Here is a 22,517-nt window from a genome sequence, read left to right as displayed (position 1 = left end):
AGCGTATGAGCTTAACTAGGTCACCGGTGTCCAAATCATATTTACCACCATTTGAGCTATAATTAGGAAAATATGGTCAAAAGTAAACATCCGCACCGTTATTCTGGTGCCTCTTACTGTGACTTGTTTATTGAATTTCGGACTTTCTTACTTTCTCTGATCTACTAGGTGTTCTAGAAGGGAGGCGGAATGTGGCGGCAATGGATTAATTCAAAGTGGTCCAGCCACCTGTCTCACATCTCGGATCTTTTCAACTTAATATGATAACTGGAATCGTGTCCACCGTAGAAACCGCAGAGTCCGACATAGAAAATAAGTGTAACCCTGAATTCCAGTCGGCTTGTCTCACCGCACGTGTAAAAACGCCTAACGTTTTTACCTACAAGTCGCGACCGCGTCATAACGCAACTTTCTGAATATAAGGTTTCTATAACTCAATTTTAAGGTTCTCTTGATTTCTGTTATCACAATTTACCTTTTGCGGTTGGATTTTGTTCGAAGTAGATCTTTTGGGCTGCGATTTTATGGTAAATACAAGACATTCCGCCGTTGGAGATTGTGAGTCCTCTTATTACATGTCGATCCCTCCGGCGGTCCGAGCTTGTTATGGATGCTGATAATTGGGAACCATCATTCAACACAAATGAAATTTGAATGTAAATGACTGGAAATACGCTAAAATGTCTTATCGTTCAATTCATGACGCATGTATTCAATTGAACTTGCCAGAATCGTTACCAAAATCTAGCTGGAATCTCTGACATCCGCACTGAAGCCGTACGTACGATGTAACTCACTACCGCCGTTGTGATTTTTGAATCGCAAAGGAGAAGAACCTTGACCCAAGGTAACGGTGAAGTAATTCCTAGGGTCATGATTTGACGCAGGCACAAAGCGAGGACTCTGCGAAATTACTCATTTCGGTGGCGTTCTTGTCCATACGCCTCTTACGAGATTTCTCCTTTTTGGCCGAAATCCTTCTATCAAGATATTTCGTTACATTATTGGGACCTGACGATCGATGAGGTGTCTCGAAAAAGGTTGTTCTTCGCCGCAAACAGTTATGATTGTCTCTAACTTTCTTGATTCAAACTTCCATAATTCTCCATCCTTCTTTATTATTTTGTCATTGTCTCTTCATCATACCTCACTCCATACGTTCTCTGTCACTCATTTAGGGCTGCTATCCAACTGGAATTGGATATCAATTGCCGATCGGAAACTCAAGATACACTAAATCAAGATTAAAAGGACCCAGGTGGTTCAAAGCTCCAGGCCCCCCGACATCGTTAAGACCTTGCCGATCCACCGACTGCAGACTATATAGACTGGATCCAGATAGTCTCTTCGCCACCAATTTGACATTCCCTTCGTCAACGATTTACAACTTCAAGTTTCACGGCTAATACTATCAAATCACGTTCTCTACCTATTACATCCGTATAATTCACTCTAAGTTCTCTCTATAATCTCTTGTTTCTTGGTGAAGGGACCAAGCACTAGTGAGTAACACTTCAACATCGCCTGATGGCAAGCTGACTATCAAACAGGTATACACCATACACAATGCTTTCCCGATTCATCTCCCTCTTCGCCCTTTTGGCTACCGCCGTCTTTGTCTCAGCACAAGATGATGCTTGGCATTTGGATTACATCTACGTCCTCGCCAATGAGGAGTTAGATCCTATCGTTTCCCCCAATTCTCAAGCTTCGCATATGCACAAGATCATTGGTGGTTCCCGAATGGCTGCATTCTATAATTCCGATTATTACACCGGCGCATCCTGTTCGTCTCTTAGACAACAAGCTGATAAGTCAAACTACTGGATGCCTAGTGAGTCTGGTGGCCTTCTACCGCAAGTCCTGTGCTAATCCCAATGCAGATCTTTACGTCGTCGACAGTACCGCGGGCAAATATGTCCCTGTCCCAGCCCACGTTCGATTTTACTACTTCCTTGCCCGTAATTCTCAATATGAATACGTTAGCCCCTTCCCTAAAGGTCTTCGAATCTTAACTGGTAATCCATCCAACAAATCACCTACCAATGTTGCGACTTTCACATGTCAAGTGAATTCCGACTTCTCCAATTCTCTCGTAGCTACCGACTTCAACTTCAACCGAGATTGTCCTTGGGGTATGAAGACCGAATTGTTCTTCCCACCTTGTTGGGACGGTGTCAACCTTTACAAGAGTGATGGGTCACACATGAACTGGCCAGACAATGGTGTCCGATCCGGATCATGTCCATGGTCTCACCCAGTCCGTCTCCCAGCTATTCAACTTGAATACACCTGGGCTACTTCCAACTACAACCCTGGTCAATCCTTGGCTGGTAACCTCGCTTGGGCTAATGGTGATACCACTGGTTACGGTATTCATGGTGATTTCGTTGAAGGATGGGATCAAGCTGTTCTTGCTAAGGCTCTTAATGCTACTGGCTGTGTTGGACAATATAGTGCTATGTAAGTGATACCATACATTTGACTGTTTCAGAGCTGACATTGGAACCTTGCCCATTTAGTACCATGGACTCGTGTCCCGTCCTGAATGCTTACATGGACGACGCCAAGGCCGCAGCTTGTAAACCTGAACGAGGAGAACTCCAAGAATCCTTCGGAAACGTGGACAATGTACCTGTCTCTCGACTTCCCGGTTGTAACCCTCTGTGGGGTGCCAGTGGTGCCAAACCTGGCTGTAACCCTGCCATTGCTGGTCTTGACGTTTCCAGCTTCACCGGCACTGATGGAGCTTATGTCGCTTCCGCCGCCGACAACAAGCAATTCAAGCTTCCTACCACTCCTGGCTGGTCAAACATCGCTTGTCTCAAGGATATCACTTCAGTGACTGGTGGAGTATCTTACACTGACTCCGCCATGACTGTCGAATCTTGTCAACAATCATGTCTTGCTGCTGGCTACCAATACGCCGGTACTGGTCAAGTTGGTGCTTGGAACTGTGTTTGTGGTACCGGTATCAGATCAACGGCAAGTGTTTACCCTGGAATGTGTTCGACACCATGTCCTGGTAATAGTAAAGAGCAATGTGGTGGATCATACATTTTCAACATTTGGTACGCTGCGAATGGTACAACTCAAAACTCGACACAAGTATTTTCGGACGGTTCTCAATACATTGGTTGTTATAACAACCCTAGTACCGCTTCTCAAGGTCTCATCGGTTCTTCCACATACAATTTCCAATCAGGCTCGATGACCACTGAGACCTGTCTCGCTGCTTGTCACAACCTGAAAACCAACTGGGCTTTAACAACCTCTGCTAAATGGTGTTATTGCGGTAATGACTGGAATTTCGGTACCGGATCAATAGTACCTTCTTCATACTGTACTGTTGCCTGTACCGGTAACTCCACGGAAAAATGTGGTGATTACTATCGATCTTCAGTTTACAACATTACCGATGCCGATATCGCCAAATCAACTGTATATCACCCCGCAGGATGGCAAGGTTGTTACCAAGACTTGAGTGGAAGACTTGCTCTTACCGCCAACTCTTGGTCAGGTACTATCACTCCTCAAACTTGTATTAATGGTTGTTCCGAACTTGGCTATTCATACGCTGGTGTCGAGAACGGTAAATCATGTTACTGTGGTAACAGCCCTCAACTCACCCAACGATTACCCACCAGTCAATGTTCTACAGCCTGTACCGGTAATTCAACTGCTGTCTGTGGTGGTGCCAATGCTATGGACCTGTACACCACCAATTCATCTACTACCACCCCTGCTCAAGTCGCTGCCAAAAAACCGGCTGGATACTTAGGTTGTTTCCAAGATTCTGGATCCAACATCGCTTTCCCCAATTACTACTCTTACACTGTCAACCCTATGTCCGTTGAGATCTGTAAACAATCATGTCTGGAATTGGGATACTCCTACGCTGGAGTTGAAAACGGTAACCAATGTCGATGTGGTAACAATGTACCCAAGACCACTCAATACGTCGCAAGCACCACCTGCAACAAGGTCTGCTCTGGTAACTCGACCGAAACTTGTGGTGCTGGTGGTTTCTTAGAAGCTTATACTCTTGACAACTCCACTATGACTCCTATCATGCCCGGTACATCGTCCTCTAGCTACGTATCATGTTACGAAAACTCCAACAGAGGTCTCACCAACTACACATATTACGACAACAGTATGACCGTTGAGAAATGTCGAACCACTTGCACAGAATTCGGTTATTCTCTCGCTTCGGTCTATCTCAGTAAATACTGTGGATGTGGTAACGCATGGGCGGGCGCAACACAAAAATACCCATCGAGCTCATGTCAATACTACAAGTGTGGAGGAGATTCAACCGAATACTGTGGTGGTCAAACTCAAGCTGCTGTATACAGCACCGCTGATGTAACCGTCACTGTCAACAAACCTGATGGATGGGTCTCTTGTTGGACTGATTCTGGTTCTGCAAGAACTTTACAAGATTACTCTTACTCTGCTTCGCCTATGTCAGCCAAAGCTTGTCGAGTAGCGTGTGCCAACCAAGGTTACGCCTATGCCGGTACCGAATCTGGTAACCAATGTTTCTGTGGTAACAAGATTGCTAGCGGTGCTAAGGCCCCTACATCATCTTGTAGCTCAATCTGTGCCGGTGGAACCAACGAAACCTGTGGTGCTTCCGGTTTCATGGATCTTTACAACGCTACCGGTGCTGCCGCAAACAATGGTATTCAAGGATACTTGGGTTGTTTCACCGACGATAGCGCTTTCAACGGTCAATCTTACGTCAGTGATTACATGTCTGTTGACGTTTGTAACCAATGGTGTTACGCTAGAGGTTCAGCCTACGCTGGTATCAGAAACGGAAATCAATGTAAATGTTCGAGTCAAGCCCCAACTTTGGTTACTACCACTGCATCATGTAAAAACCCATGTTCCGGTAACGCAAACCAAAATTGTGGTACTGCTACAACCATCGCTACATACCAAATTTCCGCCACCGGCCTTAAGAACGGAGATTACGCCACCTCATCCAACTCTACAGGATATGTTGGTTGTTACCACGAAGGAACTTCTCGAGTATTACCAACATACTACTTCTCCTCGTCATCCATGTCAAACGACTTGTGTATCTCAAACTGTAAATCACTTGGATATGCCTACGCTGGTTCCGAATATGGTTCTCAATGTTACTGTGCCGCCAAGCTCGATCCAGCTTCAGCGGGATACCGAGTTGCCGAATCCCAATGTTCAATGGCATGTGCTTCAAAGACCGGTATTTGTGGTAACGGAAATATTCTCTCGATCTACTCTACCGCCAACGCAACTACTGCCGCACCAACCGTCGAGGGTCTCAAAGGCTGTTACTCATCTGGAACATTCGCTCAAGCTGCTCCACTATCATACAGCGGTGGTTATATGACTGCTGACTTGTGTCGAAGATCCTGTCGAAGCAGTGGCTTCTCAATTGCTGGTCTCACCAACGGTAATACTTGTGTATGTGGTAACAGCGCAACTTACGGTGCCTCTGTCGCCCCAGCCACTTGTAATGCACCATGTGGAGGAAACAGCACTCAAACTTGTGGTGCTACTTTCTCTTCAGCTTGGTCGATATTCGATACTACCGGTGCTGGATCGGCCACTCCTGCAGGATTCCCCGCAAACTACGTCGGATGTGTCAATGATGGTTCACCTCGAGTCTTACCAAACTACTCACTCACCAACGGTGGTATGTCAAGTGACGCTTGTCGAAAGATTTGTGTCGCTGCTGGATACAACAACTACGGAACCGAGAACGGTAATCAATGTTACTGTGGTACCAATAAACCTATCGTATCATTATTACCCGACACTCAATGTACTTCGAAATGTCCTGGTGCTCCAACTGAAGCTTGCGGTGCTGGTGGTAAATTATCTCTTTACGAGATTGCAGGTGCTTCCTCAGGCAACTCCACTGTATCTGCTTCTGCTTCCGCTTCCGCTTCAACTTCTAAAGCAGCTTCATCATCCGTCTCAGTATCAGCTTCGTCATCCAAAGCAGCTTCATCATCTGCTGCGGTATCATCTTCGACATCTAAAGCAGCATCGTCATCATCCTCAGCTTCCAAGGCGGCTGCCTCTTCCTCTGCAGCTGCTGCTACTTCAACATCGAAGGCCGCTACTTCAACCTCGAAAGCCGCGTCTTCGATCACCGCTGCCGTCACTAGCACTTCGAAAGCAGCTTCTTCTGCCGCCGCTTCTAAACCCGCTAGTAGCAGTGTCAGTAGTTCGAAAGCTTCCATCCCTGGAGGTGGTGCCATCGCTACCGGTGGTACACTTAGTGTCACTACAACTGTAACATCTTCCGCCGCCAAGACTTCATCTGTCGCCTCATCAGTAGTTACCAAGCCAGTAACTCAAACAAGTTCCAAAGCTGCTACTTCCACCGCAGCAGCTTCAAGTGCTAAAGCTTCATCAGCAACTACATCAACTACTGTAGTTAAATCTTCTTCAACTACATCGACAACTGCAGCCTTACCTACTGGAACTTCACTTGGATGTTTCACAGGAAGTAACACTGCATTCTCTTCAGCAATTATGACAGGTCACGATAACTTGACTCCTTCAATGTGTCAAATTTGGTGTAATGCAAACTATTACACTTACTCAGGTATCTCAGGTGGAAATACTTGTGGATGTTCAAACACTGTAACCGGATTAACATCAACAGCTTCATCAAGCTGTAGTAATAAATGTACAGGTGATCAAACACAACTTTGTGGAGGTACATTAAACGCAACTTACTCTGTTTACAGAGCTCAAGCTGCTGTTAAACCTGTTAAGAGATTTGATAGTAGTTCTGCAACACATAGAAAACCAAGAGATTTAAATAATAGAAGATCTGAAAGAAGAATAGTCCATTCAGGAGCTAAAAATGATCAAGCAATGAAAAAAAGAAGTGGTAGAGGTGTTTTCGCAAATTGGTAAATTTCAAGTATATAGATTGATTTTTTTGTTGATTTGAAGTTGGAGTTTTCATTAAACATATCATGTATCTTATTATTTTCGTCACTTTCTCAATTAATTGCATGGTATTTTGTAAATTTTCTTTAAATTTATAAATCATTTATATTATATTTTTCTCGACATAATTTATTCTCATGCATATACATAAATGCAATTTGTCAGATACGTTTCATCTTCAAACCGATTCATTTGCAGTCTCAAACAAAATCTCAGTCTCGATTTAAATGGTTGATAATTGATAGGGTTTCAAATTCGACGACTTTGTTCCATCAACCCCTACAAAGCATAATGTAATGACTAATGTATTCAGATGAATGCCGTGGCACATTCGCAACCAGGGATTCACTGAGTAGGTTTCAAGATGACACAGAGCTTTTGTCGTCAGATGACGAGAACTGGTCCCGGGAGAGTGCCTTATTCTGCTCTTGAAAAACAGAAAGCAATGCATAATTATCCAGCGGTAGCCATTCTTTGTCTCCCCTGATTCTGATCCAGAACAAAGCTATAGCTTTCAGATCTTTCTCTTCCTTCCTTCTCCAGATTCAGACTATTCCTCAATCCACTTGCTCCAGGACTAGGTGATCTTCGTCTACCCCCCATCATTCCCGTTTCCACTCCTAACCCGACCCCTGGCGGCGGTGTTTGTTTTCTAGATATAGGAGGTGTTGGATTAGGTGTATAACCTCCATTAGAGGGTATAGGACTTGGACTTGGACTTCCATTTCTTCTACCACTTTTTCCTGAACCTTTCTTATGTGAACTTGTTGTCCAGGATAACCATTGTGTAGAATTCAAATTTATCTTTGATTCTTCTTTTTGTTTTTCTTCCCTTCTCCTTTCAAAAGCACTTCTATACCTCTCATAACCCTCTCTAAAAGTTCTATCTACCCTTGACGAGAAGATAAGTTCTCCCCTTGGATTAGTAGATGGAGGTATCGTAGCCATCACGTTTGTTGAACTCGACACCTTCCTCCCTGCCCCATGGTTGACAACCCCGCCTTTCCCTCCTAAGAATGGTTTTGTAGTGGTTTGTGGGTTTGACTGAAGCGGTGGCGTGGATGAAACCGGAGGCGAAGCTGAGCGGAAATGACGGATATATGGAATATAGGATAACAAAGATGGTTTCGATCTTCTCATATTGAGATGCATATTCAGGGGTCGAAGAGCTTTGTTTGAGTGATTGATATAGCTTCAAAAACATCATTAGCCGCCTCATCCCTGGCATTGCGACACGCAGGACTGCTGCAAGAGCGTGATGTTGAAGAAGACTCACCTATGAGCGTATTTGATTTTCTCCTCGTACATACCGCTAGCAAAGAAAAGCACCAAAGTGACCGATACGACAGCCATCGAAGCCTGTAGCGCTCGTATCTTGAGATTGCTCTATCGTCCAACAAAGCATCGCGGCTTATCAGCATTCTTCAGCCAGCGACATTCCGAATGATGGTGGAGATAGAGTGCACAAATCATGATCGAGAAAGTAGGACTCACGTTGGGAGGCGTTATGAACAATTTATAAGCCATAAATGCAAGCGCAATGATAAAGGTATATAGAAAGACTAATCCGATATTTGACAAGGATCAGTACGTGATCTCTCGTCGGCAATACATGAGGACAACTCACCATTATACCTTTGTCTTCGTTTTTTCAGCATCTCAGCATTACTTTTCAATCTCTCTTCAAATAGTAATAAATCCCGATAAGTAGCTGTATCTGCTGGTGGATGGTATGGAGCTAAAGGATGAGGTCGGGTAGGGGTTGATGTCCCGCTTGAGGAGGTTGTGGGAGACTGAAGTCGAATAGATTCATCAATCATCAGTTTTCGAGCGTTGCTCAGATATTGAACACCACATTGGTAATGAACCGACAGACTTACCATTCGAGATGACATGATTTCTTATCCTGTCAGGCAAATGAGACTGCTATCGGTCTGAATTCATGTTTATCGGTTGACCGCGCTTGAAGACTAGTGTAACAGTTTGAGATATCAATGTCCTACTACTTCCATGGTTATTTGGGTTCGAGGATGTCTCACGAAGTCACAGATTATACGCAAGCATTACGCAAGTGAATGAAAAGAGAGAGAGAAAATGGAAATGTTTCTCAAATTGGATCAACATGAACCCACTTTTACCGGCTATTTAAGCGTACGTTTTTTGACACGTGGAAGGGCCCACACCCATAACCCCAACCCCAACCAGTCGTGAAAACGAGAACCTCAAGATAAGGATGTATTTATTATAAAGACTTTAAAAGCGGACATAATGCATGGCAAGCTCAAGCTATCTACCACCCTGACTTACATCACAAATTATCGAAATATAAATGGACCTTATCGTGCGGTATTTGACATCTTCAGGAAATCCATTGCGCTTTTCCCTCTGGTCATTCCTTTACTATTTTCCCGAGACAACGAATTGTATCTGCGCGAATTAACATCTTTCTCATCGTTGGAAGATACCGAATTAGTCTTCAATGTGAAGGTATCAAGTTTAAAATCGTCATTATCCAAGGTCATCCTTCTGTCTCTACTCATACCAGGATATGGTGAGATATCTACGTGCGTTTGAGGTCTCATTGTGTCAGGGGATGAGAAGGCCAAAAGCAAATTGGCCGCTTCTTCAGGCGGCATATTTCCCAATTTCTCTTTCGTGTTACTGGGAGGTAATGCTAATGATGGGGGTGAAGTTTTATCAATGAATAATTTCATATTTTCTGCTGGAGAAGGTTGTTCCAAATTCAATGCACCGCCGAACAGCGACATCCCGCTTATTGGAGCTAAGAAAGGAGAGGGATCTGAAATATATGACCTGGAAGTATCGATCATTGAGCTTGACGAACTACTAACTGAAGACATCGCAGCAGGGGCTCCGGTAAGAAAGGGTGAAGTAGGCGAAGGAGCAGGAAAAGGGAGGAAGATAGGATTTGAACTCTGTGGTGGGGGTGCCGGACGTGATACGGGTGGCGGCGGCGTTGGCGAATTCGAATGCGCGGCTTGAGCTAACAAACAAGCAACAGAAGGTGTAGCTACAGGTGGAGAAACGTGTCGAGAAACCACTCGGGTAGCTTTCGTGAGAGGCGGAGGTAGATTCGTTTCCGGCTCGGTTTCATTCGGGTCAGCCTCCCCGAGAGCCTCATTCTCCGGTCCAGGAGAAGGATAAGGCGACATTGAATGGTTAATCGTATGTGTCTTGGACATGGGGTAAGAGTAGGCGGTTGATGTAGAATATGTGTGATAGTCCGATTGGTACTGATCATTCGATCCATGATGCGGCTTGGTTGGAGGCTGCGCGGATTCATCCAGTCTGCTAATTTCTGCTTGGTATATACCATCAACTGCTAATTGTTGTCGGTCCTGCTCGTCTTCGTCCTGATCACCATTTTTCTGATTCGAGCTATCGTCTATTGGGTTTACATGGATCCCATGTTCCGCTATGATGGACTCGAGATATAGGATATGGGATTTCAAGTCCTTCATGTGCGATACAGTGCGTTCGAGGACCTAATTGAATATATCAGATCAGTGATCTAGTCTCCTCCTTTTCCCTTCTCCCATTCATAAGTTGATTTCAACTCACCTCCAGCTTGAATTCACCCGCTTTACCGCCATCCTCTCCTAAGCCTGGTACCATTCTCCTCAATTCTCCTAATGCAGCATTGATCTTCTCCCTTCGTCGTCGCTCAATCAAAGAATGATTTGCTTTTCGCAAAGCTTCCCTCGTCATTTTGTTGGATTTCTGACTGCTCGCGGCCGTGGGGGCTTGTTTTCGCTTTCCATTGGTCGGAACGGAAGTGGTATTAACGGCGTTGAAAGATGTAGATTTTCTGCTGATAAGAGAAGAAGGACCACCGTTTTTCGGATTATAATCTTCATCATCATCCTCCTGACCTACCGAGAGGGAAGAGACACTTGCTGACGGTGAAGATTGTTGAATGTTACGTTGAGCTGTGAAGCTTTTAAGAGAATTTGGTGCTGGACCAGGTGCGATAGGTTGAGGACCTGATTTTCTCCTCCTATTCTGCGGGATGATCGATGGTGGTGGCATGTCGATGTTCGAAAACCGTTGGGTAAGATAAGGAGAGTCACTTGGAAGGTCGAGTTCGTGATTGCGAGTTCTTTGTGAAGATGATGAGGGCGTTGTGCGTATGTACGGAGATGGTTTGTGTACAGAGAGTGGAAACGATTCCATGACTAGAGTCATGACTTTACTAGAAGACTAATAAAGGTATTGGTCGTGTGCTTATACACCTTGTAGTCTATTCGATTACCTTACTAGTACTGTTGTGCTTACGAATGTTCCAAATCTTGATACAATCGCACGAGTTGTGTTATTTTGAACAACGTGCGTCTAAGGTAAGCCAGGTGATTGATGAGAATTGAACTGGAATGTAATTTAGTATGGTTTTGAACGAACGCACGAGCTTCGATGAACAATGCCCCGCTTCCGAATTAAAGACTGGAGTTGATTTCATCAATGAACTACAAGATCGTGTGCGAACCGTTTCACTGTTTATCAACCCTTTGATAAGTCAATTACACTATCAAAGGAAGGATTGGATATTTGGATATCAAAATCTTCCACCAACAATATCTCACACGACAAGGTGACATGCATTGTTGATTTTCCTCAATGTCCCCTTAATAGATATCACACGTGTGCGCGTGAGCATACTTTTAATGAGATTTACGAACATGGGTCGTGTGAGAATGAGAATGATGAAATGTAAATAACGCACGTTCGTTCTAATTTCAATGATATCCAGTAATCATCTTCGATACCATTGATATAGTCGATTGTACCGTTGATCTCCAATCGACATATCTGCTCATTTCATTGGATGCTGAACTCGATTCTAGTATCAAGAGCGATAATAGTATTACATTCGGAAAAAATAAGTGATCTTCAAGATCTGAATCCTTTGCGCTTATTTGATCTGCTTCAAACGTGGTCACCAGTTACCGTACACGATGTCAAATTTCACTGATTATGACCAAACATCGAGATCGAATCTGATATCACTCGACGAGCATCATCTCTTCTTTTTGAATGATCATATTGCAATGGTGATTCATTCCGATGACAATAATATGATATTCAACCGCTCAACTGCATATTGATAAAGACTCAAGGAAAATGCAACCTATGACGTCATGTCGATTGATAAACATAGCTGTACTTACAAACAACCGACCTCGTGCAACTTTACCCCTTACTGGAAAGTAATGACCATCAAGCATCAGTGTTGCTGGTCACGTCCGCTCACAAGAACGAACGGGACAGGATCGGGTGGAGTCTCGAAGCATAGAAATTAAGCTCGGAGACATGTATGTCATTCAAGGTGTATTCTCGATCATCCCGACATAAAATCAGGATACCAAGGGTCGGAGTGTACCTCCGACACCGCCTTCGGACCTGCTCTAACCTCATTCAACCGAATTATTCTGACATTTCGTACTCTGCTCAAGAGACTATTATACTTCATTGAAAAGCTATGCTTATGAGTGATAAGTCACATGCATACCTCTTTTAATATGATGAAGAAGCGGTTGCTCTCTTCGGATCGGAGTAAGTTGGATCCTTGCAGATTCGAAAGGCGGTAACATCTGATTCCTATTTATATGCAACCTGTTCCTACGATGTGAGCATTCTGTATCATTCACTATTCAATTTCAATTGCAGCAGGAGACCCTCATACAGTAATACTCGCAAACTCTGCTCAAACATATTTTACTGTTTCTTATAAAATGTTCACTCAATTAGCTCTTATCGCATCGACGCTACTTCCCTTCGCGCTTGGTGCTCCAACAGTATCAACTCAGCAATTAGCGAAGAAATCGACTGATTTGAATTGTGTACAATTCCAATATGGAGGTGAGTTAAATTACATTGATGTATTTACAATCGATTTGAAGCAATATTAATGATTTCTCGAAAATATAGGTCCATTCACTTCAGCGGGGTTTGACGGATTTATTCATTTATATTCCAATATCACTGACTTTGATTCCGAAACTCAAACGACATCATTCAATGAAAGCAGATTAGGTACTTCAGAAGATGGAACTATTCAACCTTGTGGAGATTGTAGAACTACAGAATTATTCGGTTTTGAAGTTTGTCAAACTAGCGATAGAAAAGGTTTCAACGGATTGTGAGTGGATCAAATTCTCAAACAACATTGCATGATCATGAAAGAATATCCTGTTGTATTTTGTGCTAATTTTTGACTCTTGATTATAGAGGAAATTCACCACGAACATTTTACGGACATTTGACTTACTACAATGTTGGCGATTTCAAATGTTTAACTGCTTCGAGCTCACCATATGAAAATTCAACTTTGACTTTAGAGGATTGTCAATATGACTATGAAGGAGCTGCTTCGTCTGGACAATACTTTGAGTAAGTAACTTTGGGAGATTGTTCTAACAAACAGGATGCTGAATGGTTTTTCCTTTTCTAATTTTCAGGCTGAATGCGGCTGATGAGGGATACTACTATGCTTTCTTGGTAGATGAGCAAAAGTGAGTTTCATCAAGTTTATTCGAACTTCTCAAAGCTTGCGAACTATATTGATATGCTCTCTTCTTAGCGTCTACGGGCCAACACCTGAATTAAACAATAACGCATCTCTCACTTTGTATAATCCTATTGGAGCCAATGCTACTTTCACTTATTTCGGTTTCAAAGCTCAGGAATTTTAGATTCAGAAGAAGGCGTAAATTCAAAAGACGGCAGGGATGGCATTATGTTTGGCGGGAAATAAATGGACATTTCATTCCGTATACAGTATAATATGAAAAATTGCATAGTTTCGGTGCATGACATACTCATCTGATGCAAATGGTAGTATATCTTCAAACAGGGTTATAGAGTTATTAGCGATATCCTGCTGCTAATTATGCATATGAGCAACACGGAAAAGTTATTCGGGGATTGCCGGTTCAATATCGGTAAAATACCACTTTCACCTTATTGACCAGAACTAAATAAATTACTTCATGTTCATTTATCTGTTTCGTCTTGCAATTGTATATACACAGCCACAATGTCATCATGACTTCTACAAGTGCTCAACCGTAAGCTGTTATACTACTGTTAGAGAACGAAAGAGATTGACTCGTATTTGTAGCGCATGCTTGAGATGTAGGTCCAGAAAAGTGAGCTCTTCTCGGCTTTCCGAAAGCGATTTTTGTTCTCGGACTGAGACCTTGGATGCAGACAAAGTGTTTGGGTAGAACGGAAAGTACAGACTGTCAGAGCTGTATGGATGTCGGCATCAAGTGTGAAGTTATTCCGCATCAAAGAGGTAGAAAGGTTGGAACAAGGCGAGTTGCGAACCTTTTGCACACCCACTCCAAATTATGCCTTGAGGAAGAAAGAGATTCCTGATAATTATTTTGTGTTTAGACTTTCCGATAGTGTGAGAGCTAGATTGAAACGAAAGAGGCACAAGGAAGCCGAGGAGAGAAAGGCGAAAAGGCAGATCACTCTTATATCAAATGACGATCATCGTCAGCAGGTCCGGGTAAACGGATCTTCAAACAATCATATAGATCCTAGCATTTCTTCTACCTACCCTACAACATCTACGAACAGGTCACAAGACCCTTCATCATCGTATTCAGTCTCTCGCCATACCATACGCCCTACTTCATCTGCACGAGTCACTTCACACCAAGCCAATCCTGGCCTCGCTAGTGTAGATGCTCGACATACAGATTATTCGGATATAGGTCCTTCCGTTAGAAGAACATCATCAATAGCTAGGATCTTCTCTGACGTAGATAAAGATAAAGAGCGAAATTCCAACTCAAATAGTGCTTTATCGTTATGGAGGGAGGATCCAATTACTTGTGGATATATCAATGATGATACTGCAAAAGACCTTTTTAATCTGTATGTTCACGAACTCATCCTACTTAATCAATGAAATACCATCAAATCGGTAGACACCTCCCAAGATGCCATATCAGTCATCAGTGTATACTTACAACCCGTTTTGATCAGATTCATGAGCAAAATTGCACCAAATGTCTACATATTTGACCAAGCGTTACATACATATGGTAAATATCTCCATTGTTTCATGGCCCAGAAGGAGATAACCCATGAAGAGATCAGAGTAAAAGTAAACTGATCATCGATGCGGTAGATTACGTACAAAAGACATCTTCTTTCCTTTTCTGCGTCATCTTAGCCACTGCGGCCAAATTCTCGTCTAATATCAACGGTTATACACATAAGAAGTGCTTAGCGCTAGCGAAAGATCAAATTCTGAGGGTTTTCGCCGATGACATCAAATCTGAACAGACCATTCAAGCCCTGTAAGTATCGTTGCCAATACTCCAGTTCACCGCAACGGAAGCATGTGAAGCGAGTCAGTCGCAATACTGAGAAAGTTATTCAATTAGATTTGTATTGACTGAATACAAGGAGGCGGAAGATGAAAATGCATTTCTCCTACTAGGTATGGTAAGCAGCATTTTCATATCCAGGTCATTACCTGTTTTATAGCTAACAAATATTGCTATTAGGCATGGTAAGTCATTTCTGAAATGATTTTAACCTGAATAACATTTGATACGCGAACATAGTCGAATGGCCGTTGATTTGGATTTGTCTACCCTTCGGTCGGACTATGATCAAAGGCGTAATAGAGATCGCCAAAGGATATGGCTTGCTTTGTATGCTGCTGATAAAAGGTGAGAAATAATTATACGTCGTCCATCATATTCTGCTACTTTGCTAAATCGTCGATTTCTGCAGATTCAACTATTGTGGCCAGACGGCTAAACCAAGTATGATGCCTGAAGATAACCTGATTCGATCGAGGTACGTTATAAATAGTACAAATTGGAACATTTGTACTAATAAAATCATTGTATTGTAGCGAAAATTTCATATATTCTCCCATCTGCATACCCGTAGATTATCGATTAGCTAGCAATGTAGCACTTCGTCGAGTATTATCGGTCAGTATAGAAGCTATAGATAAAGACAATGAGTCTGGTCCTGGAAGTTATGATCTTGATTTGAGATCTGTTTATCATACTTTCGAGAAAGATTCGGAAGCTTGGGTAAAAACGCAAACTGAGCGTGGTAAGCGCGCATTTTCTGACGAGAATTATAATTTTGACAAGGCTGATGACTCATTAATTAGACCCCGAAATCGCTATCCATGCGAATTTGTCTGCGTTACACGCTAAAGTCATTGTAAGTCGGATCCCACTCTCAGTCGTGACCATTAAGATTCTTGTAGCGAATAATATAACTCCTTGTTTCGCCGTTCAGATATCCCACAGATGGGTACAGCGATCTTTCAGAAATCTCAACTCTTCTGGCGATCCGGGCATTGAGGAGAATCAAGAACGAGAAAGAAGGGAAGCTTTAGCTTATTGCATAAATGGATCATTGGCCTGCCTAGCTACAATGTGTGAATTGCAGGATGATTTACTTCGTTTCACATGCGGTGCGTCTCTTTTACAAAGGGCAGCAGTGTGGATGGCTCATGGAAATAGTGCAGACTCAAAGCATCTTTACTTTGCGTATGCTTCTTTTTTCTTATTCAAGGTGAGTTGTGTTTTACGATTATACCTGATAGTATGATCGATACACATACTCAATAGCCGCTTTACATGCTATTTCAGGTATTCGACACAAATATCGCTACTACTATACTTGATCAACAATCTCTATCGTATATTTTCGGTCTGTTTCAACGGTCAGCAGATAAGCTCGAACGTTTGGCAATCTCGACTACTCATACAATCGCTTTCCACGCTGCATTCTTGAGGAGATTATCGAGGTTTGATACTGGGAATCCTTCCAATTTTGGTCAAAGTGCCCAGAATCCTCCTGTCCTCGATCATGGTGCTTCTATTCCCCAATCGATCTACAATGATGTAAAAGCTCCACCAGTTATCAATGCTACTTCTCTGGTAGCAGAGCAAAGTCAAACATTGCAAGCTTTATCACAACCAGAATTAGGTGATCCTACATTTGAATTTTCATCATTCGATCCACTTCCAGAATTAGGTAATTGGTTATTAGAAAATTCAACTGATGAATCATTAGGTGCCAACATAAATTGGAATGATTGGTGGCCTTTCGACGACGATATTTCTTGGAATTTTACAAACAGGAATCAGGATGGTATTGGATTAGATAATACACATGATACAGAATGGCAAGGACTTGTTCATTCTTTGTGAACTTGTTTGCTTCTTAACTAAATTTAATCCTCTTTCCAAATTGAAACCGACGATCTGTAATAATGAAATTTGAATGTATGTGTACGTGACATCACAAAGTACGTGAGAATTGACTACAATATTCAGCTGCTAATACTTATCTCAAGAGGTCGATCTACCTTCTATCACTTCTGATACCTTTTCAAGATAACTCCATTTGGTATCATCTTCAATCCTTATACTTCCATGATCTTTTGGACTCAAAACTTTTACTTGTGTCCATGTTTCAGTACCGAAATTTACAGATTTCCAATTGATGAAATTTGCCTAATATATCGAAATCGACCTATAAGCTTTCATTTTATCTAAAAGATATCAAGAGCGTACTGGAAAAACTTACATAATCTTTTATCCATTCTGTCATTAATTTATCTTCGTGAGCATCTGGTCCGTGGAAAATGGAGAAATTCTATAAAAGGGATTAATTGATATCACTCCATCCAGCGAGAAGCTAATGCTCCTTCTTTTCATGCTGGTGGGTACTCACATGAATTGGTCTGTCCATTGCATGTGTTATACCGAATTCTTTTGGAGCGAATTTCATGACGAAATTAGGTACCCAAGCTACTATATATCGATGAACTGAATCTAAAGGTACTCCTGCATCTCGTAATTGTCTAGTCAAAGATCTACTGGGAGCTCTCACTTGACCATCAGATATTATATCCCCTAGAACTTTTGTGTATGAGTCGATATTGGGGTTAGGATCGGGACTAGATGCATAATAAAGTATATCAGCGAAACTTCTTGCTGTGGTTCTTAAAAGACCCACTGTTGATATGGCTCTTTAATCTTTTGATGTAAATATAAATCAATCATTTGATTCACCACAGTTGCTAGAACATCCCAAACGAACTCATCAAAACTCATACTTTCTGATCAAACGAAAAATTTCGACTCACAGGAATAATATTGATTCACAGCTTTGTATAGTGATATCTCATCTGTGACCCTAAATCCATCCCGATACAAGGTTTCCTACATAGAAGCTGTCAATTTTGCCACAACAGTAGTTTTGAATTCTTCCCCTGGGCTCACCTCATCTTGAACTTCACCAATTATGGCAGCCATATCTCTCTTCTTGAATTCGTCTGCTAGTTTACCATCTGACAACCACGTTTGGCTTTTGGCTACGGATCGTGCAAACATAAGAATAGACCAAGATGCGGATCAGTGAATAAATGCAGCTGATACTCACGGAAAAAGACTCCATCTTGAACCGTCCTAAATGTGAATTGATCAATTGTCATGATTTTTCTGGTGAGGGTTTCCGCAGGTACGGCTCGAAGTGCTTTTAGCCTTTCTGGACCTGAAAGCGTCAAAGGGATATCCAGGGCTGTTAAGAGAGATTCGAATTGATCTTGAGTTTCTTCGACTGTTTTGGGCAAGCATGGGATGGCCTAATAGATTGAATGGTATTAGTCAAATAGACAGCAGTCTTTATATTCTTCAATTTGGTTGACTGACGTTTGATATTCTGGCACATTCGAGATAGGTAAGCTGTTGAGTTCGAGAGCACTTTTGTTGATACAAAAGATCACTCACAAAATTATACGATGGAAAAGCCCTCCTTCGGTCGGTTCAGCCTGTAATAATTCATGCACCAGTTGAGCGCTGCCCATCAATATACGTTAGTATCTGGATTGATTATATGGTTTGGTGAAACTACAAGAACAGCTCACTGTGCGGAATATGCTCCTGCAGATCTACCTCCCACTACTACTCGTTTAGGATTGCCACCCAGAGCACCTATGTGATCATGTATCCACTCAAGGGCAACTCTTTGATCCCATAGCCCGTAATTACCGACTGATCCATCCAATGATTCCTCTTGCAATTCCTTGCAAGCTAAAAATCCCAAAGCGCTGATACGATACCCTAGCGATATGCTAATATGGCCTTTATCAGTATGCAGCCAGTCCATCTTGGAGACATGAGTTAAAGAGATACTCACAAAATACAATTAAGACCACCTGTACTGATCAACTCTGTAGGATCCATCTTAGGATCAATACTTGGATCCCCAATCTGCAACCATCCACTAGTGTGCGAGTCAGCTTGTTCTCCTTCTCTGAAAGCTAATGTTTAGCAAATAACCCTACCCATGCATATAAGCATATACAGAGTAACCTTCGGGAGGAGGTGGCCCTGATGGTAACCAGATGTTCATCTTCAAACAATCTTCATCGTAAGGGTATTCTTTGGCTGAGCCGTCATCTTCAGCAAGTTCGGATACGGGTAAAGATGTATATGTAGGTTGAGGACATGGAAGACCAAAATCTACTGCATTTCTTGGTAGACCATCTTGAGACTACAAGGTTTTTCGTGTGAATAACAATTCATACGGTGTAACAACGAGAAATTTCAAAATACTCACATACGAGTAATCTATAGGGAGTGGTCTAGGCTTCTTGAAACGGTTCTCTCCTGTCGGAGGTAAAGCGTAAGGCACATTGACATATCGCTTGACTCTACATAGATCGCATGGCTCAGATCTCTGCACGCAGCTCTCGGTATGAGACGTACCTACCTTCCATCAATGAGTGTTCCCTTGAGCTGACCAAGTTTGCCCAAATCAGCAGTACATTCTTCATAGGTGTATTCTGTTTCCTCTAAATTAGTACCCTGGCCATTCGAGCTGTTTGAATATAGACTTACTAGGTGAAAGAACGTTTCCCATCTTGCTTGTCTACTTTGAATACTTGCGGGTGAGGATGTTGGGATAGAGATGTCGAAATTGTTCGACTCTTACTATGGTTGCATCGCTGTTTATTATGGGCAGGTCAATTACGCCTAGGAGTTATTATTTTTGTTGGCTATCGGTGAGTTATAGTGGTTATCGTTAATCACAGTCGGCGAATCAACCAAATCCTTCGGTCAGATCCGACCTCAATTAGCCGAGTCATAGTGAATTTTCCTGAACTTGACTGGAATTGTATGGAGATTCAATTCTTCTTTACTGACAGAATTACCATGTTTTTCCTGAACTTGCAATGATTTAGCTCGTGCATCCCACTGCAGGCTTCAGACAGCTCTACAAGATTCATGCGAACACCTAAGATCATTCGGACCTCCTAAAGGTTAAACCCTAATTTTACCCCATCATCTTATACTACCCAGCATATAGCCCTTGAATTCAGTAATTTATCAGAGATGCACATTACGGGACTATATATCCAGATCATTCCTGATATGCAGAACACGCACTCATTAGGCGTAGCAGAGAAGATTTGGATATTTCATACTCAGGAGAGCAGTGTCGGGATTGCCATACGACCCGGGTGAGCTTGTCAAGTGAGAAAGATAAGAAGCTAAATGTTGCCAATTTTTACATTGAGTAACCGATAAAATTGCCAAAAGATGTAAATCGGCGAGCTAACCGGTGTTCTTACCATCAATCCATTCGACCTTGAGTCAAGATATATTATCTGGCTTCACACGTCTGCATATATAAACTTCATTCGCGAACGAGAACAAGAAGCATTGATTGAATTATCAATACATCCAAGCTCTTCTGAGAGTATTTTCAAGATGTCTTCCAATCTTACTGAATTGCCCACCGATGGGTTAAAGGCCGAAATACCGATGGATGAAAGTAAGGTTGACGAAATTGAACATGTTGTAAATGAGATTGATCCTGCTATCGAGAAACGAGTTCTATGGAAAATTGACAGAGTCATAATGCCTTTGGCTATCTTGGTGTACTTTTGCCAGTATCTTGATAAGCGTGGATTGGCATTCGCTGCGATCTTCGGGCTTAAAAAAGATCTCCATCTTCAAGGTCAAGACTATTCGTACGTCGGCGATAATTTTCGAGTCTTAGTATGGATAGCTGATCTGGGCTCGACGATGCAGTTGGGCCTCAAGTATATTCTACTTTGGTACTCTGGTATCTCAGATCATTTCAGTCAAGGTCTTACATATGTTTTCAATCAAACTTTACGTTGGAGGTGAGCCGAAACCCTTTTTTGTCATCTGCCTCTTTGGACTGATTTGTGTGTACCAGTTACTGTCGTTCTTTGGGGAGGTGTTATGATGGCTCAAGCTGCACCTCAAAAAGCTGCCGATCTATTAGCTGTTAGATTTTTATTAGGATTAATGGAAGGTTCAGCTTATCCAGCTTTCGTTTTGATGATTTCATTTTGGTATAGAAAAGCTGAACATCCTTCAAGATTCGCTCTTTTAGCTGCAGCAGATATTTTTGCTCAAGGTTTAGGTGGATTATTTCTTTATGGTTTAAGTTCAATTAAAAGTTCAATACAAGGTTGGAGAATTGCAATGTTAATTACTGGATCAATTTCAATTTGTATTGGACTTTTATTCACTTATTTCATTCCTTCAAAAATGGAAAATGCTTGGTTTTTAACAAAAGAAGAAAAACAAATTGCTCATGATAGAGTAGCAAGAGAACATGCAAGTTCACATGAAAGACATTTTCAATGGAATCAATTTTGGGAAACTTTTAAAGATCCTAAATTTTATTTAGTTTTCTTTTGGGCTTTCCTTCTTTGTGCATGCACTGTACTTAATTTTGGAACTCTTATTCTCAATGGATTAGGATATTCAAGTTTTATAACTACTGTACTTCAACTTCCTGCTTGTGCAATGCAAGCTACTTGTTTAATCTTAGCTGTTTTATCTTGTAAGAAATTTCCAAATCATAGAGGTGTCATTCAAGCTATTTGTGCACTTGTACCTTTGGTGGGAAGTATTTTACTTCAAACATTACCTTACGAAAATAAATGGCCACTTGCCGGATCACTTTGGTTAAGTAAGTCCTATTTTGACCTTTCGATTACTATTATGCTAATTGGTTATTAATTAGCCACATGCAATTACCATATCTTATCTGTCAATCTATCCATAATCTCATCCAACATAAAGGGACATACTCGAAAGACACTTTTCTCAACAGCTTATTACATCGGATATGCAACAGGATGTATAGTTGGACCTCAACTATTCCGAGATAAAGAAGCGCCACTATACAAATCAGCTATGAGAGCTATTTCATCAATGTATGGAATATACATCCTTTTCATGCTTGCTTTCATGGTCTTATGTAAAATGGAAAATGCTAGAAGAGATAAGCTAGCAGCTGAAGGTAACGAAGAAGCTGTACCCCGACCCGCTGCCAATTATGACAATAAAACGGATATGCAAGATCTCAGTTTCAGATATGTCCTCTAGACACATATCTGAAATCGCCCATAAAGTAAAATGAGATCACGATACTCAGGGGACACCGTGAAAATGGACACATAGATCCTTTAAAAGCTATGGAAGAGATATCAA

At 42.0% G+C, this 22,517-nt stretch overlaps 8 protein-coding genes across 8 annotated transcripts; 5 read left to right on the top strand and 3 right to left on the bottom strand.

The window, feature by feature from the left end:
• Nucleotides 1-1,566: 1,566 nt before the first annotated feature.
• Nucleotides 1,567-6,927, top strand: I206_106385 (uncharacterized protein; the record flags this gene model as incomplete). The annotated part of the gene is made up of 3 exons (XM_019158882.1): nt 1,567-1,834; nt 1,884-2,463; nt 2,523-6,927. The coding sequence occupies 3 exons, from the start codon at nt 1,567-1,569 to the stop codon at nt 6,925-6,927; spliced, it is 5,253 nt and encodes a 1,750-aa protein (XP_019008020.1).
• A 489-nt stretch (nt 6,928-7,416) lies between these two features.
• I206_106384 (uncharacterized protein) lies at nt 7,417-8,858 on the bottom strand (the record flags this gene model as incomplete). Its single annotated transcript, XM_019158881.1, has 5 exons — nt 7,417-8,155; nt 8,240-8,349; nt 8,458-8,525; nt 8,591-8,756; nt 8,844-8,858. The coding sequence occupies 5 exons, from the start codon at nt 8,856-8,858 to the stop codon at nt 7,417-7,419; spliced, it is 1,098 nt and encodes a 365-aa protein (XP_019008019.1).
• A 441-nt stretch (nt 8,859-9,299) lies between these two features.
• I206_106383 (uncharacterized protein) lies at nt 9,300-11,013 on the bottom strand (the record flags this gene model as incomplete). The annotated part of the gene is made up of 2 exons (XM_019158880.1): nt 9,300-10,469; nt 10,546-11,013. The coding sequence occupies 2 exons, from the start codon at nt 11,011-11,013 to the stop codon at nt 9,300-9,302; spliced, it is 1,638 nt and encodes a 545-aa protein (XP_019008018.1).
• A 1,700-nt stretch (nt 11,014-12,713) lies between these two features.
• I206_106382 (uncharacterized protein) lies at nt 12,714-13,673 on the top strand (the record flags this gene model as incomplete). The annotated part of the gene is made up of 5 exons (XM_019158879.2): nt 12,714-12,840; nt 12,910-13,120; nt 13,210-13,371; nt 13,440-13,493; nt 13,562-13,673. The coding sequence occupies 5 exons, from the start codon at nt 12,714-12,716 to the stop codon at nt 13,671-13,673; spliced, it is 666 nt and encodes a 221-aa protein (XP_019008017.2).
• Nucleotides 13,674-14,025: 352 nt separating this feature from the next.
• Nucleotides 14,026-15,515, top strand: I206_106381 (uncharacterized protein; the record flags this gene model as incomplete). The annotated part of the gene is made up of 8 exons (XM_070203306.1): nt 14,026-14,048; nt 14,102-14,129; nt 14,191-14,297; nt 14,380-14,868; nt 14,980-15,038; nt 15,125-15,296; nt 15,384-15,444; nt 15,507-15,515. 8 exons carry the CDS (start codon nt 14,026-14,028, stop codon nt 15,513-15,515), a joined length of 948 nt encoding a protein of 315 aa, XP_070059407.1.
• Nucleotides 15,516-15,570: 55 nt separating this feature from the next.
• I206_106380 (uncharacterized protein) lies at nt 15,571-17,183 on the top strand (the record flags this gene model as incomplete). The annotated part of the gene is made up of 7 exons (XM_070203305.1): nt 15,571-15,674; nt 15,739-15,804; nt 15,863-16,071; nt 16,133-16,185; nt 16,264-16,441; nt 16,496-16,542; nt 16,620-17,183. 7 exons carry the CDS (start codon nt 15,571-15,573, stop codon nt 17,181-17,183), a joined length of 1,221 nt encoding a protein of 406 aa, XP_070059406.1.
• Nucleotides 17,184-17,324: 141 nt separating this feature from the next.
• I206_106379 (uncharacterized protein) lies at nt 17,325-19,902 on the bottom strand (the record flags this gene model as incomplete). The annotated part of the gene is made up of 15 exons (XM_070203304.1): nt 17,325-17,489; nt 17,563-17,631; nt 17,710-17,935; nt 17,995-18,058; nt 18,125-18,200; nt 18,261-18,352; nt 18,421-18,622; nt 18,690-18,699; nt 18,768-18,836; nt 18,905-19,111; nt 19,177-19,263; nt 19,325-19,533; nt 19,600-19,693; nt 19,753-19,834; nt 19,881-19,902. The coding sequence occupies 15 exons, from the start codon at nt 19,900-19,902 to the stop codon at nt 17,325-17,327; spliced, it is 1,674 nt and encodes a 557-aa protein (XP_070059405.1).
• Nucleotides 19,903-20,753: 851 nt separating this feature from the next.
• I206_106378 (uncharacterized protein) lies at nt 20,754-22,412 on the top strand (the record flags this gene model as incomplete). Its single annotated transcript, XM_019158875.1, has 4 exons — nt 20,754-21,016; nt 21,078-21,172; nt 21,229-21,993; nt 22,048-22,412. 4 exons carry the CDS (start codon nt 20,754-20,756, stop codon nt 22,410-22,412), a joined length of 1,488 nt encoding a protein of 495 aa, XP_019008013.1.
• Between the last annotated feature and the right edge of the window lie 105 nt (nt 22,413-22,517).

This window comes from Kwoniella pini, chromosome 9 (assembly GCF_000512605.2).
Source record: "Kwoniella pini CBS 10737 chromosome 9, complete sequence".
In the NCBI taxonomy this organism is placed as follows: domain Eukaryota; kingdom Fungi; phylum Basidiomycota; class Tremellomycetes; order Tremellales; family Cryptococcaceae; genus Kwoniella; species Kwoniella pini.
This window is presented reverse-complemented; position numbering and strand designations above follow the sequence as displayed.